The sequence below is a fragment of the Scylla paramamosain genome, chromosome 8 (assembly GCF_035594125.1).
Source record: "Scylla paramamosain isolate STU-SP2022 chromosome 8, ASM3559412v1, whole genome shotgun sequence".
NCBI classification, from domain to species: Eukaryota; Metazoa; Arthropoda; class Malacostraca; order Decapoda; family Portunidae; genus Scylla; species Scylla paramamosain.
The window spans coordinates 25,121,101-25,142,039 of NC_087158.1; the positions used below are offsets into that span (position 1 = coordinate 25,121,101).

The 20,939-nt window shown below is 44.8% G+C and overlaps 1 protein-coding gene across 1 annotated transcript; it reads left to right on the forward strand.

The window, feature by feature from the left end:
* The first annotated feature begins 12,595 nt into the window (after positions 1 to 12,595).
* LOC135102605 (solute carrier family 22 member 13-like) lies at positions 12,596 to 14,854 on the forward strand. Its single transcript, XM_064007867.1, has 3 exons — positions 12,596 to 12,936; positions 13,943 to 14,139; positions 14,533 to 14,854. Exons 1-3 carry the CDS (start codon positions 12,799 to 12,801, stop codon positions 14,765 to 14,767), a joined length of 570 nt encoding a protein of 189 aa, XP_063863937.1. The 5' UTR covers positions 12,596 to 12,798; the 3' UTR covers positions 14,768 to 14,854.
* The last annotated feature ends 6,085 nt before the right edge of the window (positions 14,855 to 20,939 follow it).

The following is a 20,939-nucleotide window of genomic DNA, read 5'->3' on the forward strand; positions in this document are numbered from 1 at the left end:
ATTATTGCTTCATGGTAAAATCTGAAGTTTATGATTTCTTTCATTAGGCATAGGACGAGTTCAGAGAGAGAGAGAGAGAGAGAGAGAGAGAGAGAGAGAGAGAGAGAGAGAGAGAGAGAGAGAGAGAGAGAGAGAGAGAGAGAATTAGGCCTGGGTGTAGCAGAGCAGAACAAAGAGGATGGAGTGTGTGTGTGTGTGTGTGTGTGTGTGTGTGTGTGTGTGTGTGTGTATTTGGGATGATGGGCGAAGAGGAGAGAGTGTGAGAATGTTTACGTATGAACATATAAACAACACACATTGACACACACACACACACACACACACACACACACACACACACACACACACACACACACACACACACACACAAACTTGTTTTTGATATCAAGTGAAAGTCAAATTCAGTCCCGAACTTGTTAGGAACCACCAAGACATTTGTACATTTGTCTACTTTTCTTTTAGCCAATGCCAATTACTACTACTATTACTACTACTACTATAACAACTACAACTGCAATATCTATCTACCTACCTACCTACTTACTATTTGTCTATCTACCTATCTACCTATTTATCCATCAAAATATCGATTACCTCTTATTAGTAACAACATCTAATCTCACTCCTGCCTGAAGCAAACCGGCTCAAGTGACCACAGAAGCTTACTACGCTTATAAATTAAGGCAGATACTTCCAGCTCACCTGTGGGAACCCTCTCTGGCCTGGTGGGTCCTGGCAGCCTCGAGGACAGGGAATACCGACCAAATGGGTTTTTATTATGATATTTTAACTCCTTTCTCCTTGTCTTATTCAGTGTAGTGGCATTTCTCTCTCTCTCTCTCTCTCTCTCTCTCTCTCTCTCTCTCTCTCTCTCTCTCTCTCTCTCTCTCTCTCTGACCAGGAACAAGGAAATAATTGTATATTAGCCATAAAGAGAGAGAGAGAGAGAGAGAGAGAGAGAGAGAGAGAGAGAGAGAGAGAGAGAGAGAGAGAGAGAGAGAGAGAGAGAGAGAGAGAGAGAGAGCGAGGGGGGGGGGTTAAGGTGAGTGGGAACGCCGCTGTGTGTGTGTGTGTGTGTGTGTGTGTTAAGAGGTCTGTTCCCTCGGTATTGTCGCGTAGGTTATCTGTCGGATCTGTTGATAAGTGTTGTCATAGGCGTCGCTTACGTGGGACTGAAATCACGTATGAAGACATTAGCCAGAAAGGTAGCGGCAGATCAATTACTGTATTCTGATACATTCATGCGTCTTTCTCCGTTGCTTCTAACAGGCTCTAGTTGAAATAATCGTGGTCCTTAAGGATATCTTTGTGATTTTACTTATAGTTTTGGACATTACACATGAGCAACACAAGAAACACCCATGATAAGCCGAGAAATGACCCATGCAGCCTTTGATAACAGTCTTGATGCGAGCCTGAAGCGTCTCAACATGCCCCGCCCTCCTCCCTCACGAGTCGCTGCGGAACACCTGTCGGCAATAGCAGGGTGAGTGACCTTGACTCTGCGGGCGACGCTGTAATGCTTGCCGAGTCATTGCAGGTCCTGGCGAGGCCTCGAGGCGCCACATGTGGAGGCGGGACAGCTGGGTCTAAATGCATTGGGTTAATCTCAATTCAGTCACTGCTATTTGACGTGTTTCCTTAATCACAAACCACTGAGGCATTTTTGATCACCATGCTAGCTCAACATTCCATAATATATTCTTTTCATTCGTCCTTTTCCTTATAAGTGTTCTGACATACTTTATACAACGTCTTTGGTGTACATTATCACATATCACAGTAAAAAGGTAAACTTGTTCGTGCGTATAAAATGTCTAGTGAGATCTTGGAAAAGCTTCACTATTTTGGTAGGTGAACCTGTTGTTGTGTCTTACCACGGGTCAATCTTTCACTTTTCTCCGGTCTAATGACAGTTGCAAACTTGCAGAAAACGAGTGTATTGCATCTTCAACATCTGTGCAAGGAGCCGAAATACCAGCACTGGTTATTGACCTTGCTTGGGTTTCATCATCTTCAATTTTACTTTCAGCTGGTACATGCAGTCCGTGTTTTGTAAATTATACATTTTTTTCTTTGTTTTTGACCTCTTGGGATCGAGATCATTCATTGTGCATTATCTACAACCTGTTTACGGTTTCCAGTTTTAGATAATGATGTGAATAAATTTTTGGTGGCTTTATATAGTCTTCAGAGATTGAAAGAATTGCTAAAAAGATTGAGGATGAATAGATAAACAGATAAATATACGAAGAGACAAGAATAAAGACTAAAAATACCTCTATCTCTCTCTCTCTCTCTCTCTCTCTCTCTCTCTCTCTCTCTCTCTCTCTCTCTCTCTCTCTCTCTCTCTCTCATATCAAATTAATCAGGTTAATATTCTAATGTGGTTGATCATTCGATATACAGAGTGGGTGGAGGCGACGGACGGAGGTGACCTAATGACATGGTGTAGTCCAGAGGTGAGGGTGCTACAATGAGTGAACAGTGAGGATGTGGTAATGAGTGTGGTAGGAGGCTGTTGGTGGTGAGATGGGGTGAGGAGGTGAGGGTCATAAGATAGGTGAAGGATAGTAGGTAAGTGTCTAGGTAGAATTAAGGCGTAGGAGTGTTGAAAGTTGCGTAGGTGTCATGTGATATGGTGGTGGTGAAGGTGGTGGCGGTGTGATGGTGGTGTGGCAATTGCCTTGTGGTCTGGAAGGAGAATAACTGTGGTGGTGAAGACGTGGCATGGGGCATTGGAATGGTGTGGTGGTGGTGTAAGAAAGAGATGTGCCATTGTGTTCTGAGTATGAAATGGGAAGGGTTGATGATGCGGTTAAGTAGATTATGGAATGGTGATGTGCGTACGTAGATATGGCTTAAGAGATGTGACAATGCGGTATGGGGAAGGGAGATGATATACTTATGTGAATGAGGTGGAATGCTCATGTGGGTGATACATAATAAGTCTGGCAGTATGTTGCAAGTGTGATATGGGAAAGGGTGATGATGTAACTACGTTGATAGGGTGATATAATAAGAGCTGTGTGGGAAGCAGTTATGATGTGGTTATATACAAAGATGAAGTGAAATAATGATGTGGAGTGTGATAGAGGTGTGGCAGTGTGATGTATGGTATGGGAAGAGGTGGTGATGTAATGGAATAGACATGTGGGTGTGGTATAAGAGGCAGTGTGGCAGGGTGGTGATGTAACTGTGGCATGGTGGGGAGTTGTGATGACGCAGCGAGGGTCCCACAACGTCCTTAACGCTCAGGGCGATCGAGGGCAAGGCAGTCCACATCTTGAGATCAACTGTTAGTCCACGTGTCACGGTCTCCTCTCTCGTGTTGTTGGGGTAACTCTGGTGCGAACCCACGTGGTGTATGGCGGGGGTCTCCATCCTCACCCCATCAACACCAAGATTCTGAAACCTCTCCTCGCCGCTAACAAACACACACGGTTGCCTTGGTCAGTGTTTGAAAGTATAGAAAAGTGTGATAAAAGCGTAAAAACAGTTAAAAATTACTGCATACTTAATTAGTATTATGTAGATAACCTCTTGGATAACAATAAACATACTTGTATATACAATTACATAGACGAAAAAATACGATACACATTCGCGCAATTTGTTTCCATTATGAGTGTCCACAAAGCGTGTCGGGAACAATAAAGATAACCACATAAACCAATCAATATAGATCAAACTATCTACATACATAAATAAACACGGTACCCTTTCAGACAATCCGTTTTAATCTAATCATCATACAAAAAACCACGTGACTCCTAACACGCCGAACGAAACACATTCACAAGGCGGTGAGAGGCGCGGCGGCACTGACAGACACCTTATGATGCGCTAGTGCAATATATTTACCTGGACGACCGATCCACGTCAGACTACATTCTCTCTCTGTCTCCCCTCGCACCGACCGGCGCACAATACGAGGTCATTTCTTGCACCACCGGGCGGACAACAGCCTCTTGCGATCTCTATGAAAGAGTTAGCAAGCAAGTTTGGGCACTGGTTCCAGCACCAACTCTCGAACTTGCTGCGTCAGAGCTCATGCGGCGGTGTAAACATTTCATACCTTCAAGCTCTTCTCCGGTGATTAGTTTGAGTCCAGTTATTTATAGAGCGGTAGGGTAACTGTGAACGTTTTGAACCCGCGTTCCCTATTCTGAGATAATGTAAATGCCAGGTGGTATCGTACCCTCGGCTAACCTGCACCGCACCCTCATTACCCTGACTCGACAACCTACTTATAATCTCGCCTATTCTCATTTTAAAAGTGCAACCGTAAAGGAGTAACTTTAACGCCCTCTTATCGGGTCAACAGGTTACTTAATATTTATATAAAACAAAAGGTGAACATGTAATAATCTGAGGTAACTCTTTGCTCACCTCTGTAAGCTTGTGATCACGTCGCGGTTATTGTCACTGGTTCATACTCTTGTTTAACCAGTAGTCACTCTGGTTGATGCTCTTGTTTAACGAGAATACACTGGAATACAGCCTCCTTGCAACACAGGCTAACCTAACCCTGTTCTGAAAGGCAGTGCATTGAGTAACGCAGAGTATTTTTCTAGTGAAACAAAGGTAGTGCGGTAAAAAAAATTGATTGAAACTTCATACCTGAATTGGTACAGCAAGTAGCCAGAAGGGAGTAATCAGAGAATAGCAAGGAAGATTAAGAAATAGAGAGAAACACTATGTATTTATAGACCATAAAACAAAACGGGCGGTATGCTTTCCCCCACAAAAAAAAAAATAATAATAATAATACACCACTGAGACCTTTACCAAAAATTCTGTAGCAACCAGTAACCAGAAAAGATTGATCAGAAAACATTAAAGAAAAATGCGAATGATTTTTGAAGAGGGGAAGTATGAACAGTGATAATTTGTGGGCGATGAATATTTGCCTCGGGATGATGGAGTGAGAATCCTAATGATCAATGACTGATGGGCAATTGGGTGTGTATAAAAAGACATGAAAGGGAGAGTTTATTATATAACCAAACTCTTGTAAAACCGAGATCATTAGTGAAAAAAATATACGACCAATGTACAGCGAATGGGAGGAGAAAGGAAACTGAAAGAAAAGAGAGAATGTGCAATGCTACTGTAAAAGACCGAGAGGTCAAGGAGCAGCAGTGGGTGGGATTAAGAAAGACGGAGAGAGGGGAGAATGGAAACAGGAGGAAAAGGAGAAATGCTGGTCTAAAGGGCAGGAGGGAAAATAAAGGTAATGACAGGTTGAAGAAGGTAACCAGCACCGCCAACCTGTCTCCGGCATCAGGTGACTGACTCGCTGGGGTGTACTACCACGATGCCGAGACTCACGTGGCTGGAATTTAATTTACACCTTCAAAGGTGACGTGAGTAGAGAATATATTACTACGACTACTACTTTTGCTGCTGCTGTTGCTTCTGCTATTGCTGCTGCTACTACTACTACTACTACTACTACTACTTCTACTACTACTATTACTACTACTACAACTACTATTACTACTACTATTACTACCACCACTGCTACTTCTGCTACAACAAGAACAACTACTACTACTACTACTACTACTACTACAACTACTACTACTACTACTACTACTACTACTACTACTACTACTACTACTACTAATAATAATAACAATAATAATAATCATATGATAATATGTAATATAATAAAATACAATATAACATAATATAATATAATACCAATAACAAAACAAAGCTTGAACACAACACTTAAGCATCTCTCTTAAAAACAACAGCTGGGTATTATATAACCACTACTTTTCCCCTTAACCCACAACATTGATACCTTAAGACACATTGAGCACACAAGACCAACCACCAAACCAATCACAAACCACCACCACCACCACCACCACGACCATCAAGCACTAACAGTACCAGACAACCAGGCAGCCGGTCTCCTCTTATGTAAACAGGAATGATGTATTGCTGAACCTGAACCAGACAATAAAAACGAAACAACATCGATATCACCACACAGAGCCAAAGACCACATGGAGGTACTAACACTCGCACCCTCAGTCACCCTTCCAGTAGTACCCTCGAGCCAGCCTAAAAAGAGGGTTCAAGACACGAGTGAGCTAGTGATGAAGGGTTAGAGATAGCTGGCGGCACCTCGCGGGGACGGAGGCAAAAATCGCTTGACCCTTCACGACAAATGATTGTGAAAAACGCGAGTCTCTTGGAAGTCTCATCTGGGTTCCGATCAACCGAGGAATTATTTTGAATTGAGGAATGGAGGGAGTGTGAGGGAAAGTGGGAGAGAGAGCTAGAAAACGAGAGAGAGAGAGAGAGAGAGAGAGAGAGAGAGAGAGAGAGAGAGAGAGAGAGAGAGAGAGAGAGAGAGAGAGAGAGAGAGAGAGAGAGAGAGAGTGAAAGGAAAATTACAAAAAAAGAACGGGGTTACATAATGCGGCAAAAAGAGGTATATTTATAAGTACCACAGTCGCTTACTAAATGCATAGGCGAGGGAAGGGCGGCGACCAGATCAAGGAAACCAGTCTAGGGGATGATGAAGGAAGCTGGTGGTGGTGGTGGTGGTGGTGGTGGTGGTAGTGATGCTATTACCTATTGTATATTTAGCTTGTTGGTGTGGAGAGGGATGGTTGTGTTAGCAGCAGTGATGGTGGTGATGGTATGGATGATTATGGTGATTGTAATGGCATGGTATGAGGGTGGTCGAGGAGAAGGAGGAGGAGGAGGAGGAGGAGGAGGAGGAGGAGAAACAAGAACATAAACAAGAGCAAGACCCATATCCGTAAGGGTATGAAGAGAAAGGAAGGTGAATGTGAAGAAAAGGAAGGAGAAAAAGAAAGAAAAAATAAAACCATGAAAGAAGAAGAAGAAGAAGAAGAAGAAGAAGAAGTAGAAGAAGAAAAAGAAGAAGTGAACAAAAGAAACAACGACGATGACGACGACGATGATGATAATGATGATGAAACTAATAATAGCAATAATAATAATAATGAAATTAAAAGTACAGCTTACAGTAACGAGAGGAAACATTTAGTGGGTGGGAATAAAAAGTGGGATACAGAAGGACCTTGGTGCGTGAGCGGACATGATGTAACAAACAGTCGTGAAAGCTATAACGCTATGACACACCAGAGACGCAGAGACGGTAATGAAGACTGAAAGGTAACATGACGCAACGGAGAAGAGCAAGTTAATGAGAGAAAAGCAAGAAAAACTGAACAGAGAGAGAGAGAGAGAGAGAGAGAGAGAGAGAGAGAGAGAGAGAGAGAGAGAGAGAGAGAGAGAGAGAGAGAATAATATAGCATATAATTGGCCTAACCTTGCTCCCAGCACCTGCCACCCCCACAACTTGTTACATTCATTGGTTCACACACATTTGTTCATTTTCATCAGCCACAGCATAATAAGGCTAGATTTTTTTGCCACCTTGGATTGACTGGGGAGCATTATGAGGAGCAGTGAAGACAACATAACGCAAAACAAACACGTCATGATCAACCTTGCTCCTCTTCCCACGCTTTAAAACTCGCTCAGTTATTAAAAAAGAGAACGAACTGAGAGAGAGAGAGAGAGAGAGAGAGAGAGAGAGAGAGAGAGAGAGAGAGAGAGAGAGAGAGAGAGAGAGAGAGAGAGAGAGAGAAACAAGAAAAAAGAAGCAGATTCTCACACTTCTTAATCAAAATGATGAGAACAGATGTTCAAGATGCATCAATGCAGTACTGACAGAAAAAAGGAGCCAAAACTAACTAGCTATCAAATTCATTAACAAACGAACCAAGAAATTAAGTAACAAATTAAACAAATAAATAAACAAGTAAACAAATAAGTAAATGAAGAGAGAAAACACAAAAAATAACTTCAGCGAAGCTCATTAATCTTTAAATAAGACCGAACTAAGGAAAAAAAAATGTTCTCACACGTTTTATCATATCGACTGTAGTACACTTTCTCAGTATCAACGTAACACTGAGAGGAAAAAGGAAAACTAAACACTAAGTAGACCTTTATCCTCTTGCTACAGATCAGTTATAGCATCGGTGAATTTACGAACGGTTTACCTAAATTACTTAACCACTACTTGACAAAAACACAGTTACGTGGGCTAGCCTTTTGCAGACACGCAGAGTAGCTTGTGTAATATCTGCAACCCGACTGCAGGCAAACTCTGGCATTTACCACCCTCGTCTCTTAGCTAACCCGGCATTTACGCTCCAGATTGTTGCGAAAGACTCGTTTTTTATGTATATCTCTCTCCACGTGTGGTGATTAAGAAGTGGAGAAGGTACGAGGAAGAAGAATTTTTGACTAGAGGATGAAGGAAGGGATAAAGGAAGGAAGGAGAGGATGTTGCAAGTGAAGATGAGTGTTGAAGGATGTGAGAGCTGGGTGGGGAAAGGGAGGGAGGGAGGAGGAAAGATCAAGGTAAGTGTGCACAATGTGAAGGACGGGTGGAGGGAGGAAGAGCAGGAAGAAAGAGAGGGGGGAGAGGGAGAGAAGACGGAAGGGGGAAAGGGAGGGAAGGAAGGAAAGGTACGAAGGTAGGAGTTATGGGAAAACCTGTTCAGTGACCTTGAAACAAGTTTTTTTTTACCAGTTTTTCATGCTATGTCATCTTTCCCTCTTTTTTTTCTCTCTGTTTCTTTCACTAATGGTCAGGTGGAAAGATGAAGAAGACCAAGGAAGGAACTGAGAAGAGACGCAACGCAATACACGAGGCACGAGAGATGCGCACTGATGTGGGAACGATGACTCAGCCAAATATACAAGACATAAAGACGGACAAAGAAAACTAAACTGAAATGAACAAGCACAGAGAGAAAACGGCGGAGAGAAGAAAAGGAAGAGGAGGAGAAGGCGGAGTAGTAGTAAGAGGAGAGGAGTGCGGACATATTCTGCGTAAAAGTAAATATCCCTTTCATCTGTCTTTCTTAATCCTCAGCTCACTGTTAGTTACTTCTCCACAGCTCCAGAACAAACATCAGTCAACTTTACAATAAATCCTCCAATAACAGACAAATTCCTCTACCAGCCAGTGTGAGTGATGTCGACTGAACATAACATACTCCCTCGCATTATGTATACATTTACTATAACCCGCTACACCTACTCATGAAAACCCTCCCCCCAAAAAAAAAAAAAAAAAGAAAAATCACAGTAAAAGTGTACATCCTGGCGTGGACTAGGTGAGAAAAACAATGAAACCAGTTTGTGGGGCTGAGTTCAGTTGCTTTGCCAGTCGACGGAGGCACGAGTGGAGGAGGTAATTATATGAACAGTTAAAAGGAAAGGAGTTGGAATTTGTAATAGAATATTGACTCACCTTTAGATTAGAACGTGAACAGAGATGAGAGAGAGAGAGAGAGAGAGAGAGAGAGAGAGAGAGAGAGAGAGAGAGAGAGAGAGAGAGAGAGAGAGAGATTGAGGTCACTACCACCTCTCCTCCAAATCAGGCAGGGCGCGCGCACTTTCTCTTAATCGTACCACCCGGAGGCAGCTGCACGCACACACACACACACACACACACACACACACACACAGACACGGGATGAAACCCAGCACGTGTAACCAATGCCTATACAAACAATCCTACGAACGGAAGCGGAAAGTTGGCACAGTAGCGGAAAGAAACGTTCACGCCTTGTATCGTTATGTTTGCGTGCAGGGAGCAGCGATTAGGCCGCCAGATTCCGGTTCCAGTGCCGCGGCGCGTGGAAAGACGGAGCTGGGAGTGGAAAGGGTGGAGGCGGATAGGGTGCAGTCTGGGTGGGGCCAATTGGAGTGAGTCATGGTATCGTGGGAGGTGATGAGAGGGATGTGTCTTAAGGGTGCAATTTGATGGGTAACGATAGGCGAGGAATGGCTGGATAAGGAGCGTTTTGTGTTGTCCTGTGTCCCAGACATTACTATTTTCTTTCATAGGGAACTGGCTAAGGGCTAAAGGAAACTTAACTTCACAAAAAAAAAAGTTAAATAGAAAAGGGTTCCATTCAAGCGGATCAGCTTCAGTTCTGTACATAGTATGTTAATCTTAATTTCTTTTCAAGTCAGCGTAAAATGAAAAAAAATTGAGGCATACAAAGAGCTACAGTGTTTACGTGGTTAATATGCTGCATACAAGTTGATACTCGTACTGAGCTACTAAGATGAGAAATGATTGGCTCACACAGACACACTTGAATGATTATGCACACTTTAAACACAATACATACATACAAAAAACTACTTGTGACCCTCCAGAAAATGTAATATTTTTTGTCTTCCAACACATAAGATAGATGTTGTCACTTCCCACCGGTATCATCTGATTCTTAACGTTCATAATTCTAGGACCTCGTGAAACCTCATATGTTATTCCCAATACGACTTCAGTCTCATGTCACGCCCGTGCCAGCTTTAATAGTATCCAGCCCTCGGAGCCTCACCAGTGACTGCTGAGGAAAGGTAAACTTCACGTTTGCATCTAGTCAACAACTGCAGCTTGCCGCCACTAACAGGAGCTTTGCATAGCAAGAGAATCACGTCGCCAGGTGTCACTCGGGGAAAAAATCCTGAGCCTTGAATTGACGGTCATCGATTCCCCTCTACGCAGCCCTGACCTTCCCTGTGAATTACCACTTGTTTGGAAACTGCAAGAAGCTTCAGGAGGCAGTGGTTCCATACTACAGATGGCGCGCGAAGACTGAAATGCAGCCCTACGCGGCTCTTTGCCAAAACATCTTTTTACTCGCCTAGTCTGGCAGCTTGTGTACTGCCGGTCCAGTTCCAGCCGAAAGCAGGTTGCGTTTTTTTCGGTAAATAACCAGGTTTGTGCGAAAGTAGGAGACTTTGGGGGAATTTGAACCCACTCACCTTGACAATAAGCGACGAATATTCATTCTATTACTTTTTTTTTTTTTTTCCGCGGCGGTGCTACTTGAAATAGCTACTTTTTCTGATGAACATCGCATTTTGAAAATTAACTCCACAACTCAGCATGCTCGAAGCCGCGCGTCACTATTGCTACTCGAATGGTACAAGAGCCTTTACAGATACAAAGCCTCGCACCTTCCTCGTGGTTGATGCAAAACAGAGGAAAATCTATAACCAGACGCCCAGACCACTGAGTTCATTCAGTTCCTCCCTGTCGGCAGCTTCGTGAGCACGAACTCAATGCATTTTGATCAAACCTATAATTTCTCTTTTAGCGACGCACGACAGCCGGCGCCTGACGCATGCTCCCATCCAGCCTCCCTTACTCTTACTCCCCCTCGGCCGTGACTTTCAACTTCCGGTCTGCGACAAGAACTGTTCTTAACGACCACTGATTTTTGCCCGAGGAGTGTGGTGTGGTGTGGCCTTTTCAAATGTGGTTCATCTCCCAAACAGTCAGCATCTTTATTGAGCCTTTTTGTCAGGAGAAAACTAAAGCACGTGATAGAGCAATACCCTTGAACGCTGATTACTGGTGATATCAAAGGCAGCGTTCATCTTATCACGTTGCCGAGTCCTTTGACACACCAAAGGACAATTTCGAGACAAGAATGCGACGTAAAACCTTCAAACATCCAGCGACATATGATTTACCTGATAGGAAGTTCAGACAAGTTTCATGCACCACTAAACATAAGGCAGCGACTGTTATGCACGTGTGAGTCCATCTTTGGCGCGAGCAGTGTGGCGGTAGGGAACACACTCACGCACTCACGCTTAGCCGCGCAACCCAACACGTTATTACATCATCTCATCCCCCAGCGTCTTCCTCGTGGACTAAATTGTTCCTGCACAGGAACCCAGGAATGTGCGTAAGAAGGGTTGGTAGGAGTTCGTCGCGGCGCCTGACACCACCTGGGTCCGGCGCAGGTGTAGTAAAAGTTGTTTCTTGGGCCCGAGCTGGAGGAAACAGCCGAACTAGTGACATTTAGTCGTCGTAATGAGACCGGCGCAGGTGGAGTTGTGTGACCTCCATATCTCCCCCTGGTGAAGTGTGTGTGTGGGGGGAGGGCAATCCGTCGTCGTCTCTCTCTCTCTCTCTCTCTCTCTCTCTCTCTCTCTCTCTCTCTCTCTCTCTCTCTCTCTCCCATTACACCGCCATCATTCTGCTAAAACCAGTCGCCACATAGCCACGCACTCACCGCTTTCCTTTGCAGTGGGGCCTCGTGTGCGGCAGGTCGTGGATCAAGGAATGGGTGGTCACGTCCTACCTCATCGGGTTTGTGGTCGGCGGCATCCTCTTCGGCATCCTGGCAGACAGGTAAGAAAACCACCGGAGAACCTGCAGTTTCTGAGACAGTTTCTGCGCAACAACTACTACTTTATTGCAGCACAGAGTTTAATGCAAAGTCTCAGTTAAGGTTATTGAATGCATGAGACACTTCCTTGTCCTGCAGACTCTTACTTAAACGGATATTTACTTTCAAAAAATAATTTTCGTTCATGAAGCATCAGGAAAGGTAGTAAATATACAACTCATGGTAAGACAAAACGATTACACTTTTAACCTTTAGCATATTTATCTTCTCAAGCTTAATAAAATGGTCTGGTCCAAAGGAGTGTAATTTTAACACAAAGCTGGCGGGAGTAAGAGATAATCAAATACTTAAAATTCTGTAGTGTTTGTAGTTTTATTTTTCATCGCTGTTCACCAAAGTTTAACGTTACCCAAATCAAGTAACAGGAACCTTACTGCCAACAGCAATCAATAACTCAAGCATCCCTTTTGTTAAGTGTTGCAGATACAATCACACCAGACCACCGCTGAGGATAAAAGGTTTCTCCTCACAGGGAATTCCTTAACGTCGGCAAGTATTAACGTTCATGTCTTGCAGGTTCGGGCGGAGGAACCTGCTGGTGGTGAGTGTGGTGTCCGTCAGCTGCATAGGATTAGCTCTTCACTTCGTCCGGCGGCTCATTGTCTTCCTCGGTCTTCGCTTCCTACAGGCGGTGTTTGTGCAGGTGAGTGCCTCCCAGACCGGATCTTGATGAGGTAATGGCCAGGTTCAGCAAGGTAGGCCAACCTGCTGCCGAGGACGTTCACAAAAGATGTGCCAATTAACAGACCAGGAAGCATAATAAGCAAGTTTGATGCGGCCAAGTGCACACCTTCCGGTTCTCTCGGTGCTTCCCTCAACCTGATGACACAAGGTTCGTCTAGGCCTCCTTCGTGACAGCTGCGTGAGGCCTAAGGTAAGGATCGCGTAGAACGTAATAGTCTCTCTCTCTCTCTCTCTCTCTCTCTCTCTCTCTCTCTCTCTCTCTCTCTCTCTCTCTCTCTCTCTCTCTCTCTCTCTCTCTCTTTCTCCCCGTTTATTTTCCTACCTCTCATGCGCACACATGTCAATATTCTTTCCTTGCATGAATTACTTTCACATATTTTTTCCCCGTCAGACATGATAAAAATCTGTCTCTGCATACGAAGGTTAGTGAATGCACGAGTAAAGAGAAATTGCATGATGGACTAATATAAATTATATGAAAGTCAGAAGGTTAAGTAGATGTAGTCTTCATTATAGCCTTGCTTTGTCCTGAAGAACTGAGGAGGAGGAGGAGGAGGAGGAGGAGGAGGAGGAGGAGGAGGAGGAGGAGGAGGAGGAGGAGGAGGAGGAGGAGGAGGAGGAGGAGGAGGAGGAGGAGGAAGAGGAGGAGAAGGAGGAGGAGGAGGAGGAGGAGGAGGAGGAGGAGGAGGAGGAGGAGGAGAAGGAGGAGAAGGAGAAGGAGGAGGAGACCAGAGCAACCCATTACATCTACCACATCACACACCGAAACAAAAGAAAGTTTTTACTAACTAAGCACCGTAAGATAACTAAAAGAAAAATCAGTGATATGGACAAAGTGGTTCACTTAAAAGAAAACAAAGGGATCAAAAGAGGAGAAGCAAGCTGAACATAGTTTTATCCAAACAACAAAGACCTTCCGCCATCCAGGCCATTACAGCACTGAGACCCCTTTTTCCTCTTTCAAGGGAATTTACGTTACTGCCTGGACACTACTGGGCGAGCTGCTTCCCCCACGGTGGCGGTGCCGCGCCCTGGTGGCCGGAGCCATGACGCGGCCTCTCGGGATGGCGCTGGGGACTGCGGCGGGCCTTACTGTGCAGCACTGGCGGGGCCTTCAGCTGACAGCCGCCCTCCCGCTTCTCTTATCTCTCCTGTATTACTGGTGAGCCTCCTGCCCTCTTTTCATATTTTTCCCTTTTGTCACTCTTTTCCGCAGGCTTTCTTTGTTTCCTTTTGCCCAGACAGTCTTACCGCAGTGCACTCTCCTGCACTTTTATTGTCTTTCCCTTACCCCGAGCCTTCCATGTAATATCCGGCTTCGGGCAGGCTTATTATGCCCTAATCCGAAACGGCCATTTTCATGTCAACTTTATAACTAAATATCCTCTCCGCTCTGCTCCCCTTTGGCACCTAACTTCTCCCTGTTCTGCTCGTGCTCATAACTGAGAGAATTTACCAACTACTTAGGGTTGCATCACCAAGCAGCCCAACTTTACGCTGAGGGTCACTCCGACAATCCCCCTCTCGCACTCCTCACGCACTCCTCCTTCCACAGGATGGTGCCAGAGTCCCTGAGGTGGCTGCTGACGAGAGGCAAGATGCGTAGGGCGAAGCAGGTGGCAGGCCAGCTGGCGCGCCACAACCTGCTCACTCTGCCGCCCACGGCTCACGCCCAAATGGACCACCTCGCCGCTCACGTGTACGTCGACCTTGCCTGGGAGAGCCTCATCACGCTCTTCAGGACCCCTCGCCTCCGCGCACACATCCTGATCACCATGTTCATGTGGTGAGGGAGCGTCCGCCCTCTGAGGGGACTCCTGTCATAGTAACGCAACTTTCAATGACGCTTGTGTTCTTATATAGATTGTAGCTGTTTATCTTGCTCATCATCATTTTTTAAAGACAAAACTGAATGTGAGGGATAATATCACCTGTTTTGTTATAATTTAAGAATAAAATGAGGCGAGAACCGGATCGCCATCATCAACAAGGGACCTACTTTCGGAGAGCAAAAATACAACACAAAGAAACAAAAACGAGCCGGTTTCTTGTTTCTTTGATATCTCACCACCAGACTCCTTCCTCCACCGCACTCCACTCCTACTCCTTGCCTCCCACTCTACTTGACCCCCACCCTCCCACACTGCCTCCCCGTACACCCCCCCTCAACCTGTATCAATCTCCTTAAACCGGGCCGCCCCCACCTGTACCCAGCCTCCCAGTTCGCCCGGCTCTGCTCCAGTAACCTACACGCCACTCCTTTCACTCCCTCGCGCCGTGGCCACTCACTTACTCCAAGATCCTCAGAAGGACGCCTCCGAATTCAAAGCTAAAGACAACTGAGGATTTTTTTTCCCCTCGTTGGTGTATACAAGTCATCGAGGAGGGGAAAAAAATTTATATGTTTAATAGTCAATACTGCCCTCAAACTGGCTCGCAAAAACAGGTTGATATTTGAGCGTTTTCTGCAGGTTATTTTGCCAGAGCCTATTTTACTTGATAAAGACCCCGACTGACCTCTCATCTCTGCTATTCCCGCCCCCCCCCCCCACTCACTCCCCGACTCCTACTTCTACTGATAACTTGCAGGCCACAACAACTTCACAGGGAAAAAAAAAAAAAAAAAAAAAAATAGAGCAAACTACAGGTTTACACTAACGTCTGCCTCTGAACTATGAGTTTGTTGTTTCCGAGAACTGTAACGAGACTCTTAGCGTGTCTTGTAAATGATAACACTACTGGAGACATTTTCTTTCCTCTCTCTCTCTCTCTCTCTCTCTCTCTCTCTCTCTCTCTCTCTCTCTCTCTCTCTCTCTCTCTCTCTCCCTCTCTCTCGCATACACTGTTACGCTCAAAAACAACTAATCATCACTCCTTTCCACCTTCACTTCTGCACCGTGTAACCTCACAACACCAAAACATCAATTCATAAATCTACTTACCCAAATGACACAAAAAACACAAAATGACACTCACCACGTGTCTCCGGCAGGCTGGCGGTGTCCCTAGCTGACAGCGGCTTTCGGAAGGAGTTGGGGGTAACCGAGGACCTGGAGGGCGTGGAGGAGTGGCAACTAACGCTACTTGGGGGGCAGGGTCACCTCGGGGCGGCGCTAGGGGCAGGAGTGGAGGCAGGGGCAGTGGTGTTCTCAGCTGTCCTCACCACCCTGCTGTACCGTCGAGCATTCCTAGTAGCGGCTCTGCTCCTCAGCGCCGCCCTAGCCATCGCCGTGACTTGTATCCTGCAGCTGGTGGATGGTAAGGCGGGGGGATACACGTGGCTGTCTATAAAAACTAATAAAATGAGAGCACGAGAGAAGATTGTACGTTTTTATATAGGGGAAATTTAGTTGGTATGAAGGTCTGAACAGATTGGGGTAAGGGTGTGAGGAAGAAGGTTACGTAGTTGTCTGTAGGATGTAAAAAAAGTAAAATAAATTAAAAATTACAAATATTCGTGATTAAAGATATGGAGTGTTAAATATAAAGTGTTAAGGATTATTGTCAGAAGCGATATTTCGTGACTGAAGATGTGATGTCTCAAAAATAAGGTGTTACAGACTATTATGAGAGAGGGATAATATGTAAGCGCTAGAAAAAAAAAATCTAAAGGCCCATATATTGACTGAGGAGAAATTACAAGCAAGATAATCTCTTTAATTTGTACAAAATATTTGTATTTATTGCTGATAAATTACAATGAACAAAGAAGTGTCTTAAAAGGTGATACATAAAACATAAAAGAAAGCGAGGACGTTAAGAATAGCACTGATGTCTTTAACAGGGGGAAAAAAATATAGGTATTCATCAGGTGTGGATAGACTAGTGAGTGGATACGGGAAGTAAAGTGAACCTTCTTGATCGAGAAATTGTTCTTCTCAAGAGAAAAAAGACTGACGAGCATTGACGAGCGCAGCATAAAAATGAAACTGTTGTTACCACACGTACTTACATTCACCAACACGCTGACAAAAGTACGACATTTAATTTTTATGTAAACTCATCAATTGTCCATATATTTCTCTCTCTCTCTCTCTCTCTCTCTCTCTCTCTCTCTCTCTCTCTCTCTCTCTCTCTCTCTCTCTCGCTCTCTCTAACACCACCACCGCCACTACTACTATTCCTACTACTACTACTACTACTACTACTGCTACAAATAATAGTAAAAAAAAAAAATAATAATAATAATAATGATAATAATAATAATAATAATAATAATAATAATAATAATAATAATAATAACAACAATAATATAACTACTGCTGCTACTGCTGCAGCTGCAATAATGATTACCTCTTTTAATAATGAGTAAATTGTGAAGAAGGTGCAACTAATGCAAGAAAACGAGAAGAGAGAGAGAGAGAGAGAGAGAGAGAGAGAGAGAGAGAGAGAGAGAGAGAGAGAGAGAGAGAGAGAGAGAGAGAGAGAGGAGTCAATAATGATTATTTATTTAATTTCATTGAATAGCAACAAAATTAGGTCATGTGTGGCGGAGAAATAAGTTGGTGTGTACAGGCCATTACAAAAATGTGTTTGAAAATATGAAATTGCACACTAAAGGTTGAAAGTCGTCGAGAGAGAGAGAGAGAGAGAGAGAGAGAGAGAGAGAGAGAGAGAGAGAGAGAGAGAGAGAGAGAGAGAGAGAGAATGTGATATGCGTGTGGTGAGGAGAGATATAATTAATGTTTTCTATCAAGTTTATTTCTCTCCTGTGCTGCTTAAGTCTTGGGCGGCCGCGGGGTGGAAGCGTGAGATGCATGACACACGAGACACACGACACACACACACACAAGCAGGAAGCATTACACGCACGTGCCGGGGAGTTACTTGTGTGTCCTTTGAGAAGACGCTGAGATTTGTTGTCCCAAGCTTCTTTCCTAAAGGTATCAAGTTGTTTGGGATCTTTGTGTCTTTTATTGCTACCTCTTTATTTATTCTTTTTTTTTTCTTAACTTCATACTTCATTTTCTGTGGGCTTGTGTTTTTTTTCCTTCTTTTTTTTCGTGTTTTCTTTTTTCTAAATTTTCCCCTTTATTTACTCTAGGATTTCTGTGCCTTTTTTTTCTTTTTTCCATGTTTTTTTTCTTTCTAAACTTCAGGCTTAATATTTTCTAGGGTTTCTGTGGCCGCTTTTCTATTTTTTTTTTCCCTTGATTTTTTTTAAACTTCACGCTCTATTTTTCAGCATACTCTTTCCATGCTCACCATGCAAGCAGTCAGGTGTGTGCTGATGACACAGGGCTATTGCGTGGAGGTGGGGGTGTGTCATTTAAGTGCATTGTGTTGCGGGGGTGAAATTAGCAAGTTCTTTTTATTTTTTGCTCGCGTACTCGTATGTGTCGGCACTTCTCACGGCGTTGGTGCAAGGGCGTTCGTACCATTTTCACTTTTCAAGGTTACCAGACTTGTAAAGATTTTGGTTGTCACGATGCCTATTGCACCTCGTCCTTGCCCCAACTCTTACAGATCTCTCCCGCCAACTCCTTTTTCCCAACTTTCTTTGTCGTGCACTCAGCTTCCGCCTCGCCTGCAACGTTCACCAGGATTTAACTTCTGAAAGAAACTGAGCAAGCAAGTGTATCTTGCTTGCCTTTTCTATCTTCAGGGGTGTGGATGGACGTGACAGCTCTGGCCACGGCACTGCGCTTCGTGGGCGTCTTCACTGTGGGCTGTGCGAGGCTCGGGCTGGGCGTGGTGATGGTGGAGGTCACGCCTACCACTTCCCGAGCCTCAGCTGTGGGTTTGTGTGCCGCCCAAGCAGCCCTCGGGGAGATTTTAGCGAGCTTTATGACTGTTATGGTGAGTGGGTATAACTAAGTCTCTCTCTCTCTCTCTCTCTCTCTCTCTCTCTCTCTCTCTCTCTCTCTCTCTCTCTCTCTCTCTCTCTCTCTCTCTCTCATGATCCCACCATATTCCTGCAGGCTAAGATGACATACCCCTCGGTGCCCTGGTTAGTCTCGGCCGGGGGATGCCTGCTGGCGGCTATCCTGACACTACTGCTGCCTGAGACTTCCGGCACGACCCTCCCTGACGTGGTGGACGAAGCTGAGGTGGTTGGCCTCGCGATCAGAGGCCAGGTCATTAAGTCATGCTACGCGAAGTACGGCAGGACGCCATACTGGACGGAGCTTGATGGGGAGGCCAGCGGAGGGACGCATCAAGGAATTCAATGCCACAACAAATGCAGACATTTCACTAAGAGATCAGAAGACAGTTTCATTTCAACAACAGAGGAACATAATGAAGTAGAAATGAGAGGCAGTGATCACCCTCCACCTCCTCCTGCTTCCCAAGCGTCCTCAGACTCTCCCAGTTCTCTCATGTCGCTGGTTGACGTGAGTCGTGTCAACGGTAACAACTCCGACACGAGTGACTCAAGCGATAATGATGCAGGTACAGTCACGGGAGGAACGAGTCCGAGTACTGAGAAAACACATAAGACTTCTGAAGGTTCTCATTCGAAGGCAATCAAAACGCATCAAAGACCCTTACCTGCCATTCCTGACGAGGTAAACCCGCATCCATCAGGGCAAAATGATGAGACTAATAACTCTAAGGATCAAAATAAGAACAAAGAAGCGACTCCTGAGGCAACGGCTTTGTGTGAGGAATCAGTAGAAAACGACTTCAGTATGTCTGTGTTTTCTCTCAAATTTAGACACATTAAGAGGCCAATTAGCCCCACAGAGAGAAAGGCGAAGACAGACCTGCACTACACCTCTTCCTTATCCTCCACGTGCACCTACCGTCCCAGGAAAACACTGATCCAGGAATACATTTCCCGCCACAGCTTCCGAGATGACGAGTCAGATTCCTGCTGCAGTTCGCAATGTGAAAAAGACTCAGAGGAAGGGAGCGCTCACACAGTCAAACCTCTGCAATGCATCACAAAAAAAAAACTTGAGAATAACCATAAAGGAAAGGGAAAAGAACAGCTGACGGAAGCACATAAAGAAGAGACACTGCCACCAACATTTATTCACCCAGCAGGAGAGCAGCCGAGCAGCGGTTTCAACCCAGAACAATCACCTGAACTCAAACCCCAAAAAAGACGTCCATTGCCCGCCACACGACTTTCGAAGTGTGACGCCCTTCCCGACACGCCCTATTCTCGAAAAGGAAAAGCTTTAAGTAAGACTCACTCAGAAAGGTGTTCCCTGCGTGCCAGAGACACCAATGCCGGAGGTCGGAGAAGGGAAGCAGGTGAACCAGTATTCAAGGCTATAACCGGTGAATGGGGAGCAAGTAATGTTGAAAGGGGGGAAAAAGCAACCATAATGCGACGCATAAACCAAATCCAGAGCACCAAGACCGGTGGTAAAAGTGATGCAGCAGGAAAGGATGCGACGCAAACCGTGGATGAAATAAGAACAGATGAAAGGTTGGTCTGAAACCATCACCGCTGCAAACACAACGCAAAACCGGAGGTAATGGAGCCATAGGGTCAGTGTGTCGGGACGAGGTGGAACACTTTGGTTGATGGCGAGGCGTTCCGGTGATCAGAAGCGAGTTGGGATGACCGGCAGGAGCTGGCTTGTCGGGTCGTGGGAGATCTGTGATAATTGGATATTAATTAAGCTTGAACTGTCCCGCGGCGCAGCACCAGGATCGGTAAGTAGGACAAGGCGGACATGTAGGTGAAAATAGGCTGACGAGGAGGTATTGGCTACAGAAGAATTTTGTGCAAGGGAACTACATCAATAAACGATTGCATGTATGTGAAATGCGGGCAATGGAACATGTTTGCTGCTGATAACGGCAAAATGGCTAGTAATCTACTTATGCATTTATTAGAATCACAAACGGCATTGACGCCGCACTTCGTATAAAAATATTTATTGAAAATTTGTGTTTTTCACCTCTCTCTTTTCCAGGATTCGATTTATACCTGGCATTGATGGCAGGTGTTTGACGGGGCGAGGCCAGCCTATAAAATACCAATATGGTTAGACACAAAACAGA

Bases quoted from the DNA above. Each gene is read 5' to 3' on its own strand.
- LOC135102605 (XM_064007867.1), top strand. From the start codon at position 12,799: ATGTCTTGCAGGTTCGGGCGGAGGAACCTGCTGGTGGTGAGTGTGGTG. The intron at 12,937-13,942 runs GTGAGTGCCTCC...TCCTCTTTCAAG, and splicing joins TACAGGCGGTGTTTGTGCAG to GGAATTTACGTTACTGCCTG. The intron at 14,140-14,532 runs GTGAGCCTCCTG...CTCCTTCCACAG, and splicing joins TTATCTCTCCTGTATTACTG to GATGGTGCCAGAGTCCCTGA.